This window comes from Chroicocephalus ridibundus, chromosome 1 (assembly GCF_963924245.1).
Source record: "Chroicocephalus ridibundus chromosome 1, bChrRid1.1, whole genome shotgun sequence".
NCBI lineage: Eukaryota > Metazoa > Chordata > Aves > Charadriiformes > Laridae > Chroicocephalus > Chroicocephalus ridibundus.
In genome coordinates this window covers 102,325,705-102,350,865 of record NC_086284.1, presented here as the reverse complement: position 1 = coordinate 102,350,865, position 25,161 = coordinate 102,325,705, and the positions used below count along the sequence as shown (strand labels likewise).

Below are 25,161 nucleotides of genomic sequence, written 5' to 3'. Positions count from 1 at the left end.
GCTGTGTTAGCTGAGGCGGCGCGGGAGGGGGGGTTACTCTCTGTGGGTGGGTTGGTTCGGGTGTTGGGGGCGGGAGGGGATTTCACAGCCTGTTGTAGGTAGTTGCGAACGTGGTGACTTCTGAGTGGAAGCTTGTAGCTTAAAAATCTTAACTGCTTTTTTTGCAAAGAGGCCTATTTAACGTTTTAACGAGGGTGGTGAACGTGCCTGCAGTGAAATCCACTGCTGCGTGCTGGTTGTCAGTCACAGTACTGCGCGTTGCTGGCGTTTTGTGGCAATTGGTCACTTCCTTATTTGTGCTAATATAAATTAAGTTAAAGCTACTTTTTCAGTTGTTGGACACATCATTGGTGAAGCAGGAGCCCTTCTGACTTCAGCTGTCTATGCCTAGAAGTCACACTTCCAGTTACAAGCACCTGGTTCATAACCTTGCTTATAGAACAGTGGAAGGAAGGTGGATCATTACAGTAGCTTAAACGTTTGAGTGACAAAACATGTTAGTATATTCTCAGCACTGCTTAAATTACCTTAATATAAATTGCCGTGATTGTAGAGGTTAGCTATAAATGTAATCTACTTGAAGTTCAAGAATTACACTTTCATTTCAGGTCTTTAATTCTTCAAAGTGTTTGAAATCAACAGTTTGTCTGATATATTTTATTAGAGAAGTGTTCTAATTTCTTAGATAATGCAATCTTGGAAAAAAAAAAAAAGGAGGTCTCCCTTTGCTTTTAATGCATTGTTAGTCTTGAGAGAATCATACACCAGCATTAATGATCTGCCTTTGCAAAAAAACCTACATATCACGAGTCAGACTGCAGAGTTTAAAATTGTTCTCAAGTTGAAATCACTTCGGCAAGCTGAGCTCTTATGGATGAAAATTGGAAATCAAAGCTGAAGCTGGTGCAGTCGGTAACTTTCTGAATTATTTTTAGGATTCTGTTTGGTTTTGTTTTTCAGTAGTTACAACTGAAAGTTTACATTCAGTCTATTTCCAGTGAAAGCTGTGATTTTTGTAGGGTTTCGCTAACGAAATGAAGCAGCTGATAGAGTTTTTTAACAGGTTGTGTCCTACAGTTTAAAAGGCTCTATTTTCTAGAGAACAATAGAGAACTGATGGTCATAGTCTCTTCTCTCAGCAGCTCTTCTTTGGAAATATGTTGGGTTTCACCAAAATATTTCCATTAGTTTCAGAAGCATATATAAACAACAAAGGCATTGTGAGTGTGCCTGGTAACTCATTCCCACACTGGCCTTTATCTCCTTCTGTTGCTCTGGTAAAGTTTTTTGTTTGGTTGCATGATGAGATAGATCAGGGAAGCGATCCAGGTTAAAAATAAGATTTAAAAATTATTTTTATTTTGGATCAGTTCCCTGATGTGGTTCATTACACAGTCATGTAAGCATAACTGGGAGGGAGGAAAAAGGAAAACATATTAGGAAAGAAACAAGCAGCCAGGTGGGATAAAAGCAAGAGGGGGAAGATGGCAGTGGGGTTGTTCCCCAAAAAGTTGCAAAATACTTTTATAAGACAAGACAGATTGTTCAGTGGTAATTTGGTTTGTGCATGCCTTATGTTCTGCAAGGGATGGAAGAATTCCAGTTTTCTTGGAAAATAAAAATTCCCAAAGCTGTCTGTTGTATTTGAGAGAGAAGCTGTTTATTCTTAAATGTTTGCTGATCGTAATGGTAGGAGATGCTTCTCTTAGCGCATCTGTGTCTTTTTAGAATATGCACTGTATATGCAGTTTGAAGGAGGGGGAGGTTTAGTTGTATCTCCAAAAAGGATTTAGCTGCATTTGGTCTCAGGAGAAAAAGTGAAACTGAACAAAACCACCTAGTAACAAAATGTATTAGGCCTGGTGAACAAAGCAACTGAATTGTCTCGGCTACAGCCATGCTAACATAGCCGAAAGTGAGTCTTCACCAGGGAACTAACTCTTTCCTACTGTACTTACTGAACTTCAATTATTCATGAGCTAATTGAAGTGATGGTTTGATGAAATGGTGTGTTCAGGGACAAAATGGGCTTAAATATTTCCTGATGAATTCCTCAGGAAATGAGGAGTTGTTGACAGCTGGGTATCCTCTGAAACAAACTACGAAGGTAATGGCCTTTAAACCACTATTCTCCATTTTTTAATCTGGTTTTGTTGTGTGCCCTTGTTTCAGTGTTTTACATGAGCAAATGGCAGTATCTGCTCTGAGATAGACTTTCCCATGAAGTACTCTGTGGGTTACTCGCTTGTCTTTTGCTGAGGGACATACTAGAGCCAAAAATCAGTTTCTTACAATTCCTGTGTTTGAACCCGTGTCTACTCATTTCATATAAACAGTTCACAAGTTCCCAGTTTTATATACCAACTTCCAGCCTTTCACTTGAAAGGGCGATCCAGAGATCAGCACAATTCTTGTGTTTTGTTTATAGAAAATGTTGTTTCGTTAAAAGGCTGTTCTTTTCAAAGTTAATCAGTAGTGTGCGGCAGTGAAATGGGGGATGGAGAACCATTGCATACACAGCCAGCGTGTGAAGAGATTTTCTTGCCGTGCACAAGTATGCTTTGCTTCACAGAAGAAGGGACACTTGTCTGCTATTATGTCAGTGTTGGTGATGCTGAGGTTCCGTTCTTCATCAGCATTGTCTGGTGACCAAGGGAGCTCCACAACTGTGAATTCATGTCTCTATCAAAACTACAGTCAGGACTTTTCGCCAGGTTCATACTGTTGAGGTTACGATGCCAGCAGTAACTCCAGAGGCGCCCGTCTATCTTGTGTATGGCTGGAGTTTTTCACTGGCTAGCAGCAGTCTGAAAGTGTGTTCTGTGCTCTTATGACCTTAGAATCAAGGTGAGGTTTCCAGGCAATTTATATTGATCTGAACTGGGGCTGCTGCTGTTGCTGCTGCCTTTCTCCTACTCTGGTACCTGGCTCACGGCTCTAGAACTTGCCTGTAGTGTTACTTCTTTTCGCTGATAAATGAGCTTGGAGACTTGAAGTGGTTGCTTGCTTTTATTTAGAGTTTACTAATTATATAAAAGTGCTTGTCAGTTTAGTAGTTCTGTAAAATTTATGAAGTATGGATATGTACACTTATATAAAATCAGAAGGATATTTTAAATGTGATTATATTATGGGATTTTTGATGTAACTTTACTGCACAAGGACTATTTCCAGCGTTATGTATTCATAGGTACTACTTTTTATGCCACCAACATAACTATGCCAGCAAGGCTTATGTGCGGTGGGTTTGTGTTAAAGGCCTTGTAGAAGTGTAATTACATATATTCTCAGTGGTAATGCAAATCCAATTGTATCAGTTTCAGCAGTTAGATTTCTCCAAACTTTGCACTGACAAATCCTGAAGTTATGTGGATATTTAGTTCTGGTTTTCCTAGCCTTTTGATCTAGGTGAATATATACGAACCCAGGCTTTCATAATTTACTTGAGAACAGTTTTGTCACTGAAATCTATAAGGTACATCCCATAAATAGGTACTTCATTTGCATATTCTCATATAGTCCAAAGAGTGGCTATATTCCTTTGGTTACATCTTATCATGAGGGAGGACAGCATGTATAAGATCAAAATGCTAAAAGCCCAAACAACTGGTTGAGAGAATCAGAACAGTGATTTTGATCAATGTGGGCAAAAGGAGCAATGACATTGGACTGAGATCCACTGAGTATAATACGTGCTGCTCACTTTTCGGATTAAATTTAAGATGTACACTTTTAATATTTGAGAGCATGTGCTTCTGTTACTTCCTTTGGACTAAGGCTTTGACGTTTTCTGTAACCTCTAGCATCAGTATATAGCAATAGTTCCTTATGTTTTTGTAAAGATGAAGAGAGTTTCATAAACGACAATATAACCCATGCTCAGAATATAGTGTGATACAGTGCTGAATTCTATATTGCTCTTTTGTCTTTAATAGCTGTATTAATGTTTAACGTTCCCTTTAAAAGGTGTTATTATGCCAATATCTAAAAGTAAATTAAATTACAGACTTTTGGTAGTGCTGTACAAAACAGCTTCATTTAATGTTACTTTATTCAATATACTGGTTTATGGCTTGGTATAAGAGCACAAACTAATGCCATTGTTGTTTGTTTCAGCTTTGTCCAAAGTTCTTGCATACCAACTCTACCAGTCACACCTGGCCTTTCAGTGCAATTGCAGAACTCATAGGTATGTGGATCAATAGTTTGCCTGAGTACTTGATTGTAATACTTTTTTTCTTGTTGTAAAACATTTTTCCTTCAGGTGGGAGGAGGAGTTGATCCTGTTTTTACCATTCAGAATCTTACAACATCTCTTTTTGGTACAGTTGAGTTAACTTTTTTTTCTTTCTTAATGGTGTATGTACTACCTGACAGCAGTTGCAGGGGCCTTGCAGGTTGTTGGTTTCTGCTTACTGAATTTATTAAGGATTGCCAAATACAGAAGACTGTGGAACCAAGTGAATTCCTTCTCTTCTAGTCCACCAAATGCAAGCCTGCTGCTTTTTGCTGTTCCTAGACCCAGAGAGTAGTCAGCCTGAGTGCACATTACAGAGATGTGCATGCACACTTGTGTCCTATACAGGCACAGCTGGCCACAGACAGATTAGCACAGACAGGAGGACAGTAATTTGCAAGAACCCACATAAACACAAAGCAATGCTCAAAACATGAACAGCACAAATTGACTTCTCCTATTCCTGTTTCCTGGCTAACCAGGTTTAAAGTTCATTAGTGGTGCATACGTGTACTTTCACTTATCACTCATGCTTAACCATGTTTCTGGGTGTTTGCCAAGACCTAGGAGTCCTTCCAGTACCTGCATCCTGGGCTTTTTACCAGTCTCTGGCTCAGACATTGGATCTCAATGGTTGCTTGTTTCTTCCAAATTGTTGGCTTGTCCGACTTGAAGTTTGCTGTCAGAACAAATGGATAGAGGCACACATTGAGAATAGAGAGCAGGAAATTATTAGAAATAGCGTTTAGTAATAATGTATAAAAGGGTAGCACAGGGTCCAGTCATACAAACATACTGACCAGCAGCCCACTTGCATGCAATCAGCCCGTGTTATTTGTCCGCCTCCCATTATACTGTTCTTCCATCCACTTTAACTTTTCCATTTTCTTTGATGCTTCTTCAAAGCATCCATCCACTAGTAATTTTTGTGCGTTGTCACAATACCCCTCAAACATCCTAGTTTTTTTTCTTTTGTGTTACAAAGTTTCTGGCTGAACATCTTCAGGGTTATTCGTTGATGTCCTAAGTGTTCTGCTCTTTGTTATTGTTTCTGTCATCTGCTGTTAGCTAGAGCTTGTGCATCTGGTTAACTTACTAGCTCCTTTTGATCGTCTTGCCTTTGATTTTTTTTTTTTTTTTTTTTGAATAACTGTTAACTGTATATCTTCAGGGTTGCTTTGTTACCTGAGTTAGTAAACGATTAGCAGAGTGCCTTTAAATGGTTCCTCAAAATAAAGGTGTGGTTTGGAAAGACTTGCCAAGCTTATCTAGCAGTTTGCTGCCAAAGGGAGCAACTCTTCTGGTCATACATTCCTTTGCTTCCTGTGCATGAGTTTTGCTGCTACTAATCCAGAAAACTGACCTAACAAAAGGAAGTAGGAATTGTTCAGCTAGGTAAGTCCATAGCTGTCACAAAGGAGGGAACCAGAAGCACATGGCTGCAGGAAAGGCTGGCTGTTCTGGGGGTAACAAAATATTAAATCATTTCAACTGTTTTATCACCCCATGCCATACCTGGCTGGAATGATGGTAGATGTGCTGTGCAAGGCATGCAAACTTGTCTTCTTCCTGGTTTGTCATATGTGTTGCTTTAACAAAGCTTCAAAAGCATCGTAGCAACGTATTGGTTGTAAAGGCTTCTGGTCAGTCACGTTGATTTAAGTAAGTTTTGCAATCTGTTTCTTGCATGCTATTTCAGGTGATACCACATACCAAATATCAAATAATATAAATAGGGTTACATTATGGACGCCTGAATTTTAGTTTATGCAAACTTAACTAAAAAGGTCTGTGTGCTAAAATTTGCTGTTTAAGCTCTGGTCCTTCCTGTCAGCTTTTTGCTGATTGTATTGCTGGCTTCTCTCATTAGTTCTCATTCAGATTAAATTTAGGTGAACTAATGGTGATACTTGGAAGAGGGTAACTAGGACATCTAGAGACAGTCGGTATTAGAAAAATACTTGCAAACTTTAAATTATACTTGAAAAGTCCTCTTTTGTTGATGCTGAAATATATTTTTATGAACTTTTTCACTGTGGATGCAGTTTGTACTTTATGCTTATAGAAAGCAAGCTGCCAAGCTGTGATTCCTTTTATAGGCTGCAATGTTGGCTTGAGATGTTTGTTTATGGCTCTTAGCTGAACCTGCAAAACAGGCAGTGAGGCAGGGGCACTGCCTCCTGCTGTGCTATCACATCCCACCTCTCCTCCTCCCTGTGCTTTCCCCACCTTGCAAATTCCATGAGTAGCATAGTGCTGAGGACAGGGAGAAAGTGGTGTTAGGGCAGATGAGATTCTAACTGGCTTTTACTGCCAAGAAATGTTTGTGGAGCCATGGTTTCTGTTTTACTTGTGGTGGCAATGCTGCAAGCTGTTTCAAATCCTGTAAATAGAAAGTTTAGTCTAAAGCATTTTGTACTTCCTTCTGTGAAAGTCGTACCCTCATGGACTTGAACAACTTCCCCTAGCAAAAACGCATATTTGTGACACTCAGCTCTGTTAATATGGAAGTGATGTGATAGCAGAGCAGCAATATTTTTTCACCCAAATCTCCTGCATCTGTGGAGTCAAAATTCTAGATTCACAGAACTACCTGGGATGTTGAGAGTTGGGCTTCAGGGTTTTCTTGCTTGGTTTTCTTAGTGTCTCAAATTTGATCATCTGAAGTTGTGATAGTATTTCAAATCTGATTTCCCAATTAAAAAGTCTGCAGCAAGTAAGATGTCGCAGCCATGTATATAAGTGATGCGCCCTTGTCCGCATTGCGGACAATAACCTGGCCTCCTGAGAGCCAGTCAGAAGAGATGTTTGTGTGGCTGGGAGAAAGTAAATATTGCAACATCTGCTTGGGAGACAGGAAACGAAAGTAGAAACTTGTCTTAGTTTCGTTTTCTGTTCTCACATTTCAGCCACCCATCTCCACTTGAATTTTTGCCTCTATTACTGTCATCTGTAATAGCTGGGAAATTGTGTGTTTGTTTTCAGCAAGATTTGCCAGGTTTTGATGCAGCCATTTTGTCATAATGTTTTGATTCAGTGTTGTCATCTGTAAAGAAGATAGAGTTTTAGGAGACTTAAGTTTTAGTGTAACTTTTACTTTATGAAAAACTATGGCTTCTTGCTTCTGTGCAAAAGATGACTACTCTTCAGTGACTTAGCTGAGAAGTTTGTCTCTGCCAGCACAAAATTTCTGCAACTATATTACACATGTAACTGCATACCTGAAAAACGGCCACAATGTTAGAGGTACATTAGTTAGCAATGTGACTCTGCAGGGTCATAGGCCCATGATCAGGGAACTACATTAAGCTGCCATATTCACCAGCTAAACATATGTGTACGTGTAGCACCATAATAAAGTTAGGGAGGGCCGTTCCATACAGCTGTTTGGCAGTGTTGCAAGACTAACATTTGGCAGATTGGTTATATATGTATTCCTGTTAGATAAGGCTCTGTTGCATGTTACAGGTGGATTTAAGTAACTTTGAAAGAGTTACTATCTGACATCTTCACTGGAATTAAATACTTCAAAATATGTTCATTCTTAAACAGTTTAATTTTTGCTTTTTAGTGTCCCAACCTTATTTACTTTCTTTCTCTTCAGATAATGCTTATGATCCAGATGTGAGCGCTAAACAGATATGGATAGACAAAACAGTGATAAACGACAATATATGCTTGACATTCACTGATAATGGAAATGGTATGAACTCAGAGAAGCTGCACAAAATGCTAAGGTGGATAACCTCTTTTCTTTTTTTTTTCTTGTAAAGATTCCAGATTCTAGTTATGTTATTGCTCAACTTATTCCTCGTTCTCATATGTAATCAACTAATTTTTTTGTAAATTTAAGATTTCTGAAGGTAAGGGATTATCCAAGTGAAATTCTACAATAGACAGATGCTAGTAAAACTTTCACACAACTTTGCCAGCATATTTTTATCTCATAATTTCCTTTTATCCTTTCTGTCAGCATTCCCATTTAACTTTCCTTGCAGTGCTCTTTAGTGGAGCTAAGGAGAATTTAATATTTTTTATTATTATTATTCAAGATTGCATTAGTTTAAGTTAGGAAGCAAGAAAAAAGGGAGATTAATTTCATACCCGTTAGAGTATTGAAAATAGAAGGTATTGTGGGAAAACTTAGGGGAATGATAATTATATTGATGTGGTTTGTCCATTTATCTTTAAATGTTCTGTAGGCTTTGAACTGATCTTTCTGCAACTTTTGTTTCTACAGTCAGCAAAGAGGTTGCTGTTCAATTGTTCTTGAAGTATGAAAGATTGCTCTGCCTGCAGACAAATCTCTGTGTTTAAACTTGAGCAAGCTTGAATTCAAACTGTTACTTTTCTTTTTTTGTTAGATACCATAATTACTAGCTTGCTTGCTGCATTCCATGTTCCATATACAGTTACCTGTTTTACTTTAAGTGCAATGTGTAGTTAGGAATGGAAAATGTGTAGATCGCATATTTTCAATCAAGGTGTGGGGGGAAGCTTTAGAGGCTTTTCTTAGTATTTATTGTGAAGCCACATGGTAACTATTAGAACCCCATAAGAATGCTTATAGCATAATTCCAGGCAGATGACAGTTCTCTTCTGTACTTAAAAATTAAATTTCCCTGAATTCTTGAATTCTGTGGTTTTAGCATTGTTTTATGGGTAACTTTCAGGATTGCTTAACTGTACATTGTTTAATTGTATAGTATTCCCTGATCTCTAAAACAAGGGATTAATTCATTGTATTTAATTTGGTAAGTCTTGCATGCATCTTTTGGGTTTTCAAGTTTTATAGGGCTTTTTACACTCTTCTAATGTTTTTCTGTATTTCAGTTTTGGCTTCAGTGAGAAATCAGCGATGAATGGCCGTGTTCCAGTGGGACTGTATGGAAATGGGTTTAAATCAGGGTCCATGCGTCTGGGAAAAGATGCAATAGTCTTCACCAAGAATGGAGAAACCATGAGTGTGGGCCTGTTATCCCAGACTTTCCTTGAAGTCACAAAAGCAGAACATGTCATGGTTCCTATAGTGACATTCAACAACCAACATATCCTTTCAACAATTTCTGAAAGAAAAATTGTGGGTACGTGGAAAATTTGGATGATAATATCAGTAAAGGAAACCTCCTTGTCTAGTCTTATGGGTACCCAAAATAAATTGTAAGATGCAAGGAACACTGTAATTTGTTAAAGCCTTTAAATTTGTAGGAGCTCTGAGATACAGCATTAGAATGTGTGAAGTGAGTACGGGATACTGTTGCAGAAGTTTCCTCACCTCCTGAAAGCCTACTTTATTCAAAGTTGCTCTCCTTAACATAATGCTTACGACAGATAAGTGATCCAACAGAATCCAAAAACAGCCTGAAGGCCATCTTAACACATTCTTTATTTTCTACTGAGGAGAAATTACTGGCAGAGCTAGATGCTATAATAGGGAAAAAAGGAACAAGAATTATCATTTGGAATCTTAGAAGGTAAGATGAAGTCCAGTCTCTTTATCTCGCATTTAAGTTACGTTATCTTTCAGTGTATGCAAACATACAAGGATTTTTTGGTAGCGTAATTCCAAAAGACTGTGGGCAGTTAGCTGAAACTGGGAAACTAGACTCAGACTTGCATGATTGAAGGGCTGTAATGTTGCATGAGAACTGTTGCTAATATCTCAAGTAACAGTGCGGAAGGAAGAAGAATGTAAAGGACTTCTTTTCTTTTGGTAAGATAATGCTGCTTTTGCCAGAAGGAAAATTGGTAGATAAATTATAAATCTGTTATTTCAGACCTATGAAATTATGAATGCAAAAATTCAAACAAAAAATATTTGTATATATAGGCAAGTCTTACTGGCTTTTAAAGTTTGGAGTCAGCAACATCTTCCTAGAGGGATCTACACCTTTCTAAACTTTATCATAAAATAAATAGAAATACAAGTAAATAAACACAGTTGTGTGTATTTATCTTATTTATCTTCTTGCTTCTGTGGGATTGCTCATGGCAGTATAGATTTCCAGCCTTTTCTAGCTTTGACTTGCTTTTTGCCTCCTTTTTTTAAACAGCTATTGCTGTAGCAGTTGCAGATGGGTGTCGTCACTTCCCATCTTCTTTTCTTTTCCTTCACATCTTTGCTGCTTCCTTATTAACAGGGAACCTGTCTGATGGTCTGTCCAGAAAAGCTTTAGCAGGCTTTTAACTGTGATGGTACTAATTGGTTGGGACGATGTTATCTTGTACTATGTTATTAAGTGTTTAGCTTACTGTAGTTTTAAATACCTGAAATAACAAGGTATCCATAGGAAGCAATTTTGAACTGTTTCAATCCTGTGAATTTGGCAAGAAATCACGTTTTTCAGTTTATCTTTATCGTTGCCCATCAGAAAAAGGGTGGGGAGGAGGGGGACAGGAAACCATACCTGCATGAGTGTAGATTAAATGTTACACGACAGAAAATGTCTTAGGCAGTTGTAGCAGGTGAAAAGTTTGGGGTTTTTTAATTTCATTAATGTCATTTGAGTATTAGAGCCCTGAATCACTTTTAGCTTAGGAGATTTTAATACAAGAAAGCTGGAGGTAACAAATATATTACTAATTCTGGTCGTTTCCCCTTGCCACCTGCTCCATATGAAAAACTTCACCTACTTTACACTTCAGAAACTAATTTGCATTGCTCAGGTAGCCTTCCTTTTAGGTACGAATGTCTTTAGGAATGTGCATCATTCCTAAAGAAAATACACTGAACTCAGCTGACTGGGCAGGATAACTGTCATGTTCTGAATTTTGGAGTGTATTCATGGGAAGTGTGGGAAAGAACACTTTTGGGGAGTTCGTGTTGTTTCTAATATGTTGTAGATGAATTACTTAAAAAAAAAAAAAAAAAAAAACAAAAACAAAAACAAAAAAAAACCCAACCAAACAAAAGAAAACCCAAACCAGGAAAAAAAGCCCAAAACCAAAAAACATGTTTCAGTATTAAAAGGCTGTTTCTGGAAAAAGATGAGGGATAATGGGTAAAAGTTACTCCTGGGGAGATTCTGATTGGACACAAGAGGAAGATTTTTCACAATGAGCCATTGGAATAATCTCCCCAGGGAAGCAGTGGATTCCCCAAAACTGGACACTTAAGATTAAGCCAGACAGGGTGCTGGGCTACGTTGTCTAGACCGTGCTTTTGCCAAGAAAGTTTGAACCAAGTGATCCTGGAGGTACCTTCCAACCTGGTATTCTATGACAATTTGTGCCAACTATGGTATATCTCAGTGTTGTGCAGAGGTACTGCCAGTATACTGCAGTGTATATATCTGCAACTAAATACAGTGTATACATCTGGTGAGTAAGAAATGGTGATAATTACTGAGTTGGAAAGCTGTGGTGAGTGTCCTTTTTGCAGCATTAAAAATCTTAGGAAGTCAATTGGTAGAGTTTAAAGCGGATACTGACTGCCTTTACTTTTGAAGTGGGACCTGTTTAGAATTAAGTTAGAGTTCATTAATGTCTCACTTGCTATCACTTCTCTTGTATTCCTTGGATATCAGAAAGGAACTGGTGGACTCTGTTTACGTGAATTTTAGCAAATCCGTGAGGAAAACCATCATGGCCCGAAGGAATTCCCGTTCTCTTGCATCTTTGATACCCACTGGGTTCACCATGATATCTTGTCTTGTGTTGGCTTTTTTAATTCCCATAGTTGGTATGTTTTTTTAATCTTATTTTTCTTAGGGATAAAAATGACAAAACAGAGTTCGACTTTGACAAGGATAAATACGACATCAGAATTCCAGAAGACTTAGATGAAACGGGCAAAAGAGGATATAAAAAACAAGAGAGACTGGATCAGATTGTTCCAGAAAGTGACTACTCACTGCGAGTATGTATAACATTTTTTAAAAATTATTTGTTTATTTTTGGAAGCTGGAGGGTGTATGCTTTTGTTTTAATATAATGTACTATACTACAAAGTGTTGATTATTGGGGGAGGACGAATGCCTGAATTTAAATGTTAGGGCAATTTGTCAAGATTAATTATGAAAATTGAAAGGAGAATGTATTTGTGAGCTTGTGTAAACATTTGCTGTTTATTTAGAAGAAAATTACTGGTTTTATGTTGTCTTGCAAATAACTGTTACTGTTAAATGGAAAGAAGGAAATGCAATCAGTAGCTTTAGTAATTAAATAGGTGTGTGTGTGGTTGTCAGCAGAGTAAACATTCCATTGTAGTGCAAATATACATGCATGTGGTATTGATGCTATGCCATATGGATCTTTTAAAACAGATAGATTTTGGTTGGCAAAGTGTCATTTCTAGGTTTCAAAAAGAGGTAAGGAATTGGGAAGCAGCACCATTGTTTGAATACATGCATGCAGACAGGAACAAGGCTTTTCTGTAGGTGAAGTCATAGGTCCGTTGTCTCCCCTGTTGATCTGTAAGCTTTGAAGACTTCTTTTTTTGTAAGAAAGCGTATCTGCAGTTACTAGGTGTTCTGAGCACTTCTTGTGGGTAATATCCAGAAGTATTATTTCAGTTGAACTAAAACCTTCAATTAGTCTAAGACTCGCTGAAGTCCTATATCCACTTCAATTATTAGAAGTTATAATAAGTGAAATGCAAATTAAAATCCATAGATCTGCATGTTTAAAAGAAGATTGTATAGCTATTAATCAAGCTATGATAATACGCAGTTGTCTGGAGCAAAGTTAACACGCTTGCTTTTGTTAGTTATTTTAAATTTTGTAGTAGAATTTTTATGCTCTCAATAGGGGATAAGAAAAGAGAGACATGTGTATTTGAGAGCTCTTTTATTGGTAAAACTGCATCTTCAGACACCTGATTAACTTGTCTTATTCATAAAAGCTGTCCTTCTGTTGCTATTCTTTTAATTTGTGGTATAAGTATGCTCATTAGGCACGCTTGCATTTCCTGTGTTTCTGGATTCAAGTTGGAAAAGAACACATTTCATAAAATTCAATTAAAACTTGAGTTTGTCTTCCTAAACATAACGTGTATTGTAAAATATTCATATCTTGAGGTTTTGGGGGGTTTTAATAACAGGAGCTACTATATGTTTTGTAGGCTTACTGCAGTATTTTGTATCTGAAGCCAACAATGCAGATTATTCTGCGAGGACAGAAAGTGAAAACACAGCTGGTTTCCAAAAGCCTTGCCTTCATTGAACGCGATATATATAGGCCAAAATTTTTGAATGTATCCTTTGCGAATATTTACATCATTGCACGCTGAATTTAATGATGTGACTTTTTATGTAAGCTTTCTGGTTCTGCTGTGTATGTTACAGTTTTACTCATGTAATTTATTTTATTTTTTGTAAAGACATACTGAAGGAATTATCTCAATATAAAAAAAGGAAGTTCCAGGACCCAGTTTACTCAGAGTAACTATATTTTTGTATTACATGAGATTAACCAGACTTTTCCTTAATATCTGGTAAAAGGCTAAAACAGTAAGAATTACTTTTGGATTTAACTGCAGAAACAAAGATCATTATGGAATAATGATGTACCATAAAAACAGACTCATCAAAGCTTATGAAAGAGTCGGCTGTCAGCTAAAGGTAAGAAACTAAAGCTCAAAAATATTCTAACGTCTTTAGAAATCGCTTTTACTCAAACACTGATTTTTAAAAAAGAATACAGATGGAAACTGCGATACTGATGTATCTTTTATAAAACAACCTTTTTTAGTTTGTGCAGCAGTTAAACTTTATTAAATTGTATAGGCCTGAGCATATCTTTCAGGACAAAAAGAGTGGTGGAACAGAGGATTTGTTTATTAAGGGGGTTTGTGTCTAGAGTTTCTTTTTGGAGAGGAGTCGTAAGCCAGAAGATAGTTTTTACCCAGTGTATATATAGCTTATAATTACCTCTGAACTCTTGCAGTATTAGCACAGAATATGTATTGTTTCTCCTGATAGACCTTCATTTCTTACAGGCGAACAACATGGGTGTTGGTGTAGTTGGGATTATTGAATGCAACTTCCTAAAACCAACTCATAACAAACAAGACTTTGACTACACAAATGAATACCGGTAAATGTATATTTTTATGTAGACGTCCTATTGAATAGTGTTGTTCACTGTGAAATACCTGATGGTAAAGGCTGCTTCTTTTCTAAGTAGTAAGAACAAAAGCTTATGTTCATCACTAAACTGCGTGACTATACTGAACAGTAGTGGGGGGATGTTTACATCTATACTGGTCGTACTGCATTGTGCAGTCCCTGAAGTCTAGAGTATCTTACACATCATTGTAAAGCAAGTGCCCTAAAGTGGTTGGTTGCAATTATGCCCCTCACTGATTGTAAAATGAGCACAGAATAACTTGCTGAGAAGTGGCACATGACTAAAATTGTGATACGTGAATACCACACTATTAACTTTTTTCATTACAATTTTTGTTTGGTCTTTTTTGGAAAAGCTTTGATGGATATTTTTGAGCCCTTTTCAATTTATTTTTAAGAGAATAGCCTCAAATCCTCTGCTACCTGATAGAGCATTTAAAATACCTGATGTCCTGATGGCAGCAGTGATTTGGAACGCTGCTTTGTTTCAGTTTTTATTCCGCATATCTGCATCCGTCCCATCAGTCTGTACCTAGTGTGATAATTCCTATAGTTAAATTGATCTAGTCTGACTTAAAATTTTCAGAGATTTAACTGGTTTTAAGCCAGGTGAATTTCCTAGTCTGTTTTTACTGCTCTGCTGCAAATCAGTTGTGCTGGCATTGTGGAAGGAGGCATGTGGGGGGGGGGAAAGGCTAGAGGGCATGCCTTATCTAAGCAGTTTTCAGACTGAGGTGTTAAGAACTGTCCAGGGAAAATTTCCTAAATACAAACCTTGAGAATTGTTCTGCTCTGTTACTTTCTTTCCTTTCATGATGACAAGGCTATTTTCTGTTTTCTGTGCTGCTTTGTGTTAACGGGTATTAGGAGCTGCCACTTCCTCCAGCAGCTCTATCCCATGACTCCTTCCCGCCCAGCCACTGGAGCCCAGCCTGAGGACCCAGGGTTTCTGCATTCTTGTACAATGACACTCCATATCAGCAAGTCCCCCTGGGTATACCAGCAGGAACCTTTGCCTGCCTGATACCCCTGGCTGTACCTGGGGCCTCCTGCTCACAGATGAGTCCAGTTTGGAGTTTGCTAGCAAATGCACACGAACACTCCATGCACACCAGGACTGGGGGAAGATTCAGACACTTGTCCCCCTGCCAGCACCAGGCACACGGGCTGTGACCCACAGTCCTGCTCCAGCTGCCAGTACTGAGCCCCTCAGTCATGCTGGTCCACCCCAGGAGCTGTTTTTGGGGGAACACATCATTCTGTTCCTGCCTCAGTGGGTGGCAGCTGAGAACCCCCACTTGCTCCAGTAGCTCACACCACATACCCAGTCTTGGCCCCAGGAGCTCACACCAAATCCACTCACTCACACACAGCCTTCACCAATACCTGGCACTTAGTCTTTGCTATGTACATGGGATAGAGAATGAGATTATGTAGAGAGTTAAGAAAACTTTAAATGCAATACAAGAAGACTGGACAGACTGCAGTTATCAGGCACAGGGCTCAGCCAGACAACTGTTCTGACCAAACCTGTTTTACGTGAAACCAACTCCTTTTATGCCCTTTTCTACCTATCCTTCTCTGTGTTCCTTCCTGCTCCCCCTTCTCCATGCATGTTTCCTCATCAGTTGGCGTAGTTCCGCTGACCACCTCCAGACTTCCTGGACCTTCAGGTTCGCATCCTTATCAGTTGCGAGATACCTTTTTGCCTGCAGTTTCTTGATAGCCCATCAATTAGTGTGATTGACCAGGTTTGTTTGTGGTTATTGTTTTTGTTAACTCTACTTGGTCAGGTTTTATGACTCTCCGTGTTTGTCGTCTTCCCTTTCCTTATCCTCCCAACTGAAAAAATAAACATTCTCATGCTCCACATATCCTTACCAGTTAGTGTGACTGACCAGGTTTGTTCTTATCACTACCTCCTTGTCAGTCAGGTTTTTCTCTGGGTTCTTGTTTACAGCTCATTTGACCATATGCCCTTAAAGGAGCAGGCACTTTCTTTCTATGTGCCATTACCCTTGGCTTTCAATGTGGACTTAGAAACTTAGGGTATTGGTTTGCAAACATAGGTGGGGTAAACTATGGCAGGAGAAGTCACTACCTTTTTCAAGCTGCATGTTTTTCTCTTCAACCGATTATTCAGCTTCCACTGGCAGCCTGAGCTGTCCACAATGCCTTTCCCGAATTGCTGATTTATATGCACCTCTGCATGTAAAGAAAACCCAAAACCCCCACATTAGAGTGCTGTAATAAACAGAGCTGTTAATTGCAGCAATTGAGGGGGCTATAGCAAGATAAATCTGGTCATTCCTGCTGTTGAAACAGCAGTGCTCTGGAGGAGGAGCAGCAAACCTGATAGCTGCTACAGCCACTACAGTTCACTCTGCCTGTATCTCTAAATGGTACCCACAGTTTGTGTGGCTCTTTGCAGTGATATTGCCAGCTTTAAACAGTTCCTGTGTTTCTGTTGCCATTTTGATAGCAGAGCTGTTAACGAGAACACATGGTAAAGTAGATCAGGGAATTGGTTAAACAGGAAAATAGCTCTTGTTTAGTTTTATCAATACAGGTGTTCCCTGAACCACTTCCTGTGTGGTGGCACTAACAGTTCCCTTGGCAGAGGGAGAGGAATTAGGAATGCTGTAGGATAGTCACCTGTTATCTAACTATCTAACTGTTGCAGTATGTTCCCACAGGCTGGCACAGTGATCATTGAATGCTTTTTGCTTTTTTCTTTTTAAAAACATGTCTAATGTGGGCATAGAGGTACTACACTTGAAAGATCTTTTATAAAGATTTTTCTGCAGAGTGCTACAGGTTTTCAAAAGATAACTTTCCAGCCCAAAACAGAAACATAAAACTGATGCTGTAATTTCATGATCAGTGTAAGCTGACCTGCCCATCTTCCCTCTCCAGAAGAGATGTGATCCTGTCCGTCCATTGCTGCTTATTTCTGTCCTTGTGGTACTTCCTTTTTTTGGCACAGAAATTCATGTCTTGGGTTCAGAGGTGATCTAGATCAAAACTGTCTAGGTCAGACTAGTTCACTGCACAAACATTTGTGTTAGTTCAAGGGGCAGGGTGGTGTGGGTATTGGAGTAAGCCAGGCAGGGAGGGACTGACTCTCAGGCTCTGGTTACCCTGCCACTTTTGCTCTGATGTAAATTCAGCATGCTGCCAAGAGGCAGTCGTACCTCTGCCTCACCTGTGGGGCTTGTTCTTCTGCACCACTCCCTCCTGTGTCTGCCAGCTCTCGTAGTCATTGAGCTGCATAATGAGCCCTGATCAGGAAGCTAATCCAGCTAAAAATTAAGACAGGGTAGGACTGGCCTGCTCCTTTTAGCAGTGTGTAGGTGTTATACTATATTAAAGTGATCAAATGTTTGCAATCTTCATGTATTGTACGTCAACTTAGAGTAGTCATGAACCTGCAGTTAATGGATGTACAGAAACATCAGCCAAATACACAGCTAGGTACTGCATTGACAGAGGTGGTTTTGTACTTGTTTCTTCTGTGATTGAGGCTGAACTGGTGAGGTAGCTTCAGGGTTTGCACTATACATTCACAGTGCTTCTGAATTGAGCACTCTTGATTTCAGTCGTTGTCTGTGCTCCAGCGCATATTTCCAGTAACTTATTTGCTGATAAGCATGACTTCACACGATTTGTAATTTCTAGGGTTTTCTAAAAGCAAAAAGCTTACTATTGTGCAAACAGAAATAGAGTGGTTCATAAGCTTATTCTTTCGTTGTGGTTTATAAATGTTCTTTCTGTGATGGGATTTGATTATTTAAGGTGGTCTTCTAAAAACTTATCTTTTTAGACTTACAATAGCAGCATTAGGAGAAAAGCTTAATGATTACTGGAATGAAATGAAAACGAAGAAAAATGAAGAATGTCCATTAGCTTTGCCAGTTGAGGAGATACAGTGAGTATCACTTCTATTTAGAAGAATTTTACATACTACTATTACTGTTTTGCACTCAGTCATGAAAATGAACTTTTCATGTGAAATTATTGGTATTTTCGCCATTACAGAAAACAGCCTGATCAGACATGGGTACAATGTGATGCATGTTTGAAGTGGCGGAAGCTACCAGATGGAATAGAGCACTTGCCAGAAAAGTGGTACTGCTCACTGAACCCTGACCCACAATTCCGGTAAAATTAGATTTCGATGAATATCTGAATATGGCTTTTAGTTCTTATTTTACCATCTGTTATAAGCATGGATGTTGAGCTATTCCTGTTGCTTTCTTTTATTTTTTTTTTCCTCCTCAACTCAGGAATTGTAATGTGCCAGAAGAACCAGAAGATGATGACTTAATACATCCTACATATGAAAAAACTTACAAGAAAAAGTGAGTACTAGAGACTTTCTTACAAGCATCTCAACAACAGAAAAGGGATATGAAAAATAAATGCTCTTTTCTCTCACCTGTGATATAATTGCAACTGTTCTAGGAATATATCCAGCCAGAAAACAGTTCCCTGAAATCAAGTCTTGATCATAGCAGTGAATAGATGAATAGCGCTGTTCTTTTCTCTGTTATTAGCATGTTGGCATTAAATTCAGACTTCTCTCTTTGACTTGTTTGCCCTCCTAAATCAAAATTGGGGAAGTCATAACAAAAGGGGCCTCTTTCATTTAATCACTATTAAGGAGAGTAATGCAGCAATTTGGTGTTCAAGTACAGCTCTCAGAGAGGGGCATTGTTACATATAGTAAGTGATAAGAGGATAGTTTGGAATGTTAGAGAAGCAAGCTACTAGGGCTGTTAGGAGACCTTGTCTGGGTAAATATTTTCAGGGTCCATATTGAAGCAGCTGAATGCCTCCATACACTTATTTAAGAATAAGAGGATTCTTAGCTAACATGTATGGGGAAAAAAACCGACTTGGGTAATTTTAACTTTTGCTGGCTAGTATTCTAGAAGTGGGAGCTTTGGGGTGTTTTTCAGTTTTTTTTAAAATAAATCTTAATCTGAGCGAGAACTTGTTAGTTAAGCTAACTTCAGCTATACTAGCTTCTAAGTTCATGCATAAAACTTTCATTCGATAAATCAGAATATGTTCATTAGAACTTTATTGTATCTAGCTGAAATAAGAAGTATTGTGTTTGCTTTTAGATTTTGAGGTTGGTTTGGTTTTGTAATGAATTAACATTTTGAATCTAAGCTCTTTATTTTTTTTCCTTGCTGTTGTGCAGAGACAGGGAAAAACTGAAGAAGCGACTAGAGTACAGCCACCAAGTAGGTAACTCTTGAAGTCGATAGGAAACTGACTTCGGGAGCAGAGTTGTTCTTGCTGTCAACAATACTACACAGTTTGATTGAATAGACCAGGCTTTGAGTTAGAGTTTGCTTTAGCTAGTGGCCAACTCTCTGGTTCAACATCCTGTTTTGTTTTGATGGCTGTGCATGTTATGCTCGCTATTAGTAAACCAAAAATCCCCTGTCTTTGCTGTCCGATGGAAAATACACCATTGCTTTCTATGTAGTACTTAAGAGAGGGCTTGAGAGGGACAAAGCCCTCTCACAAAATAGTACTAGTAAAGACGTGACTCACTCATACCTGGTTTTATGGCATGATATCTAACTATTGAAAATGGATTTGTTGTAGAGAGATGTGATGAGGAAATGAAAGCAGGGATACCCATAAAACTGGGGTAGGCAGATGGGGATGGACAGACTGGTAGTAGCTGTACTTTTGCAAGGAGGTACTCAAATTCAGATTAAATGCAGATGCAAGTCAACATGGTTGAATGATGAGAATGTGTAGATTGTAACTCAAAATCAAATTTCCAAAGCGTCCTTTAGCTTAAGTTGCTTTAAAAGTAAAGTGCTAACCTAAGATCTCTGCGTTTCTGGAGAAGAGATTTTGCATGTGCTGTTTTAACCTATGTACTTCATTGTATTAATTTTTCTGACATTACTTTTACCTGAGTACAAAAGTAATTTCTAAAAGGAAAGTATTGTTCATTTTTAGACAAACTGAATTAATTATGAGCAGCTTTAACAGAGATGGCTGTCCCTGTACTTTGTGTATGATGGTCAGACTTCAGACAGAAGCTTGGGAAAAGCTCTTGCCTGAGATACTACATGGTACTTTAAAATATCTGTATCTAGAGAAAGACTTATAAGATCAGAAAGCTGCTTTCTGGCAGCAATAAATCTGCATGTCGAGAGGGTTGGGCAGCTGGTGTACAGCATTCAAAGTCCTCTGAGAAATCTGCCAGAAGTCTGTAATTATGGTATAGAACTTGCTGCTTTCTAATCTGTTTTATATCTTAAACCTACATGAAGGAAATACTTCAGTAGAGTTTGGGGTGACGTGTGGTGCGATGATTAAGTTAAGAAAATTGGGATTTGCAATGTGGAGTCTAGTTAGCCTTTCTTATTGCAAAATACTGAGTCCGGGTTCAAGGAGATCCTTGTAGTGTACATAAGAAACGCCAGTCAGAATTTTAGGTGTTGACAGATTGACAGTTAGCAGAACTGCTCAAACCTATCTGAAAAATCTACTAATGTTTGTTTCTTTTTCGTTAACTAATATTATCTTCTAGATCAGTAATGAAATGTTTTTAAAAACACCTGTTTCTTCAAGTAAAGACTTCAAAACATTCTCAGCTGTGAGTGGAAAGGAAGTTCCAAGATCACTTTTACCAGAAACATCAAATGCTTCTGTGAAAAGATCTTTACTTATTTTACATAGACCAGTATCCTCACCTCATTCTGATTCTGATAACAGGTTAGTGAACCTGTACACGGTAGATTCCTGTTTATTTCTAAGATTAATAATGAAGGTGTTGGGTGCAGTCCCATCTTCAGGTGTTAGCTGCCAAAATTTATGTGTCACTTTTGGGAGTATAGGAAGCAGTAGGCTGATTGAAGGTACCTATAAACCTTGTGAAGTACACAAGTGAATGCAGCAAAAAATACTGTGCGCTGGCAAGGAAAACTGCTTGGTTGTTTGTCTCTTTAGGAAAAGACTTTATTGTGTTAGCCACACCCCACAGTATGTTTTCCTTAACCTCTGTTGGTTAACAAACAGGTGCAGGGGGGCTGTTCCTGCAAACCCTGAGTCTGTTTCAAAATAACGTGTTAAGGTAATAATTTAGCGTGTGGATGTTAGCCACTTGTTTTTACAGGAAAGGTATTTACTCTGTCTACACATCTTAAAATACTATGCAGGGACACGTCCCTTTCTACTTATAGAGTGGTAGTTTTTAATAGTGCTTATAGAAACACTAAACATAGTTTGAAACAAATGATTTTGCAGTATTTGAGCAAGACAATATGTTTTTTAATACTTTGCTTCTCAGTCTTAAACGGAAGACACCTAGTTGCACGACACCTGTGTCTTTAAAGACACCTCGATTAAATGACAAAACATTCAACAACCATGATGATGATGATGAAGATGTCATTATTTTAGAGGAGAGCAGTACTCCAAAGCCTTCAGCAGATTCTGATGTTCCTGTAATAAAAACTGAATGTATTAATTTGGATCAAGAGGAGAAGCACAAAGAAAACTGTGATGTCAGAGAACCTTGCAGTTCGGTTACTTCAGAATCAAAAAGTGAACAGCTGACCTCAGCAACACAGACAGAGCTTCCAAAACTGATTGTTAAAAAGGAAGAGGTGGAAGACGACACCGATATTCAAATTCCCAGGGCAGAGATGGAAACTAAACAGTACAGTGTTAATGATGTTTCTGAGACATCTGTAGATCTTGAAAATGAACTGAAAAATCAGCTGCAATTATTAAACAAAGAAAAAGAAATGTACCAAAGCAAATGTGAAGTATTAACCAAACAAGTAGAAACACTGGAACAGAAGATTTTAGAAATGAATAATAAATATGTAAAAAAAGAAATGTGCCATCAGTCAACTGAGACAACTTCTTCATTTGAAGAAGAAAATGTTCATGAAGGACGTTCGGCAGAAGTGACCATTCTCTATGAACAGGCCTTAGAAGAAATAGCAAAGCTAAAGGAACAATGCAGTACCCTGCAGAACTTAAAAACTGAATGCAGCAAGTGTGCTGATGGTGAAAATAAGAGCGAGGTGGATGAAATTGCAGTGCAACTGGATGATGTTTTCAGGCAACTGGACAAGTGCAGCATTGAGAGAGACAGATATAAAAGTGAGGTATGTTTGTTAAAACAGTGATATCCTTCAAATTTAAAAATTAATTTTTTTTAATGCGTGTTTCATAGCAGTTCTAGTACACAATGTGTTGTATAGCTCAGTCCACTAACTAATCAAGCCACCCTAAAAGGGGGAAGAAATACTAAATTAGCCTAGGAGTCTCTGATCTTTTGCTTCCATAGATAGAAATAAGCAAAGTTGAGAGAGACTGCAAGGCTCTGAGTGACTTTGACTGCAACACAAGAGAGACGGAGCAGGCTTAGAGGGAGCACACATACAGTGCTTCAGCTGACAGCTGGCTATTTTAAAGCAGTCTGTCTGGGTTGTCATGTCTTAAAGTCTTACTGAAAAGTTAATTAAAATCAGTCAACTTAACAAAGGTAAATGATTTAAATTTGTATGTGTCTCTATTTTGATCCACCACAATTTTTCTTGGTATATGAAATTATTTTAATTTAATTTGTTATATAAAATTATTTTTATTTGCTTACCAGATTGAACTACTAGAAGTGGAAAAAAATCAAATTGCCTGTCAATGTGAAGAACTCAAAGCAGAAATCGCACAGTTAAAAGCTTCAATTCCACAAGCAGTAGCACATGCAAATGATTCTACCACCAGTAATGTAGAAGACTCTGTAAATTTTTCTGATGGAGAAAGGTATCAATTTTCTTCTTTCTAGACTATATTTCAAGAAACATTTTGGCTGGCTGATTGTATCCGAAACATCTTGATGAAGGTCATATCTGATAATAATATAATAAAATGTGATGTTTGGAATTCTTTTCTACTGCCTCTTGTGACTCCTAACTCAGTAACATTTTTTTATCAAGTGATTTTATTTAATTTCTTTTATGATTTAGGTATTTGTGTGAGCAGGGTTGGCCATTGCACAATGGAATGCCATACTGACACTTCTTAAAAGATCAAAAATGTTATATAACTTCTAGACACGACTTGCAGAACAAGGAGAGAGAAAGGAGGCAGGAAAGAGGGTGATCATTAGATCATCTACACTTATGCTGTGTAGATGAACTTCACTTTTTATATTCTATTTTTCTTTCCTGGATCAGTAGTGCTCTACTGAAAAGAGTTTGGGTTTTGTTTTGAAGCTTACCTTTCCTGTAAGAGCTTCTTGCTTCAGACCAGTCCTATGGAACTAGATTGTGTTCAGAGTGTATCTTTGAACTAAACAAGCATTTAAACTTAGAAATAGAGAGCTTGCAGCTCTCTGTTAATAGAAATAGCAAACACAGAAAAGTAGTACACATACCAGATGGAAGCAGGATGAGCAGTCCAGCAGGTATGTAGGCACACTGACTGGGCATGTAGGGTGGAATTGAAAGCCAGAGCTCAGCTGGAGTTAAAACTGGCAAGGCCTGAGAAGGGCAACCAGAAGGTCTTCTGTAAGCACAGTAGCAGTAACAAGAGAACTAAGAAAAACATGGGCCTGCTGCTCAGTACAGCAGATCCTTAGAAGCAAAGGACATGAGGTGTGTGAGGCACAAATTACTGAGGTACACAGTGTCGTCTTTACCTTGGTTTTTACTGGTAAGGTCTGCCCTGTGGCCGCTCATGTCCCTGAGCCAAGTGGTAACTTTAGGGAGTGAAGCATTACCTATAATAAAAGGTGACTGAATTAAGGGACCGCTTAAGCAAATTTGACGTACACTAGTCCATGGGACCAGATGAGACACATCATAGGGAGCAGGCCAATTGATGGAGAGTTGGCCTTACAATGGTGTCTCCAAAAGGCTGCAACAGTTGACGTTCCCGATGCCTGGAAAAAGGCAGTTGTCATGCCCATATTTTGACCACTCTGATGTACTTAATTAAGTACATGCCCATATTTGACAGGCTGGTCAGAGTAGCCTCAGTCGCTAGGAAGACCATGGAGTTGATCTACCTGGAAGCCACCTGCAGCCCCATGATAGTCAAGGTGATTAGGAACAACCAGTGTGGATTTATTGAGGGCCAATCATGCCTTTTTGGCCTCATTGCCTTTTGCAATGAGATGACTGGTTCTGTGGCCCTTCATTTTAACAAAGCTTTCAACATGGACTGCCATGATATCATGATGGCGATGTCTGTGAGGTATGGTTTGGATAAGTAGACTGGGAGGTGGGTTGTAAAACTGGCTGGACTGCCAAGCTCATGGATCAATATTGAGGCCAGTAATGGGTAATGCCTTCATTAATGGCCTAGATGAGGCAGTAGAATTAACTCTGTAAATTCACCATGACATCAGTTGGAGGGAACCATTGATACTGTGGAGGGTAGAGCTCCTGTTGAGGGACCTTGACAAATTGGAAAAATGGGCTGAAAGAAACCTCCTGGAAATTCAACAAAAGGCAACCGCAAAATTCTGCGCCTGTGTTGGAAATGACCCATGCAGTTGAACAAGCTGGAGACTACTCATAAGAAAGGAGCTTGGAAGAAGATGGCCTGTGATGCTGGTGGACTAAAAGTTGAATGTGAGTCAGCAGTGCGCTCTTGTGGTGGGAGAACCCAGTGCCTACTGGGCTATATTGGCAAGAGTTCAGCCTGCAGTTTGAGGGAAGTGATTCTTCCCTACCATGGGGCACTGTGACACCAAACATGGAGTATTGTGTCCAGTTTAGGGCTCCCTGGTGTATGAATGACACTGGCATATTGGAGCAAGTCTACTGAAGGAGCCACCAAGATGGGTAGGGGCCTGGAGCATCA

General features: G+C 38.7%; 1 protein-coding gene across 1 annotated transcript in view; it reads left to right on the top strand.

Moving 5' to 3' along the window:
* MORC3 (MORC family CW-type zinc finger 3) overlaps positions 1–25,161 on the top strand; it is a 29,560-nt gene that overhangs the window by 641 nt on the left and 3,758 nt on the right. The window contains exons 2-16 of the mRNA XM_063345795.1: positions 4,117–4,189; positions 7,842–7,974; positions 9,071–9,285; positions 9,564–9,711; positions 11,948–12,095; positions 13,299–13,430; positions 13,678–13,797; positions 14,175–14,272; positions 18,128–18,232; positions 18,343–18,465; positions 18,591–18,665; positions 19,514–19,556; positions 20,870–21,054; positions 21,629–22,457; positions 22,952–23,115. Of these exons, the coding sequence (XP_063201865.1) occupies positions 4,117–4,189; positions 7,842–7,974; positions 9,071–9,285; positions 9,564–9,711; positions 11,948–12,095; positions 13,299–13,430; positions 13,678–13,797; positions 14,175–14,272; positions 18,128–18,232; positions 18,343–18,465; positions 18,591–18,665; positions 19,514–19,556; positions 20,870–21,054; positions 21,629–22,457; positions 22,952–23,115 (2,591 nt within the window). The remainder of the gene's footprint in view (positions 1–4,116; positions 4,190–7,841; positions 7,975–9,070; positions 9,286–9,563; positions 9,712–11,947; positions 12,096–13,298; positions 13,431–13,677; positions 13,798–14,174; positions 14,273–18,127; positions 18,233–18,342; positions 18,466–18,590; positions 18,666–19,513; positions 19,557–20,869; positions 21,055–21,628; positions 22,458–22,951; positions 23,116–25,161) is intronic.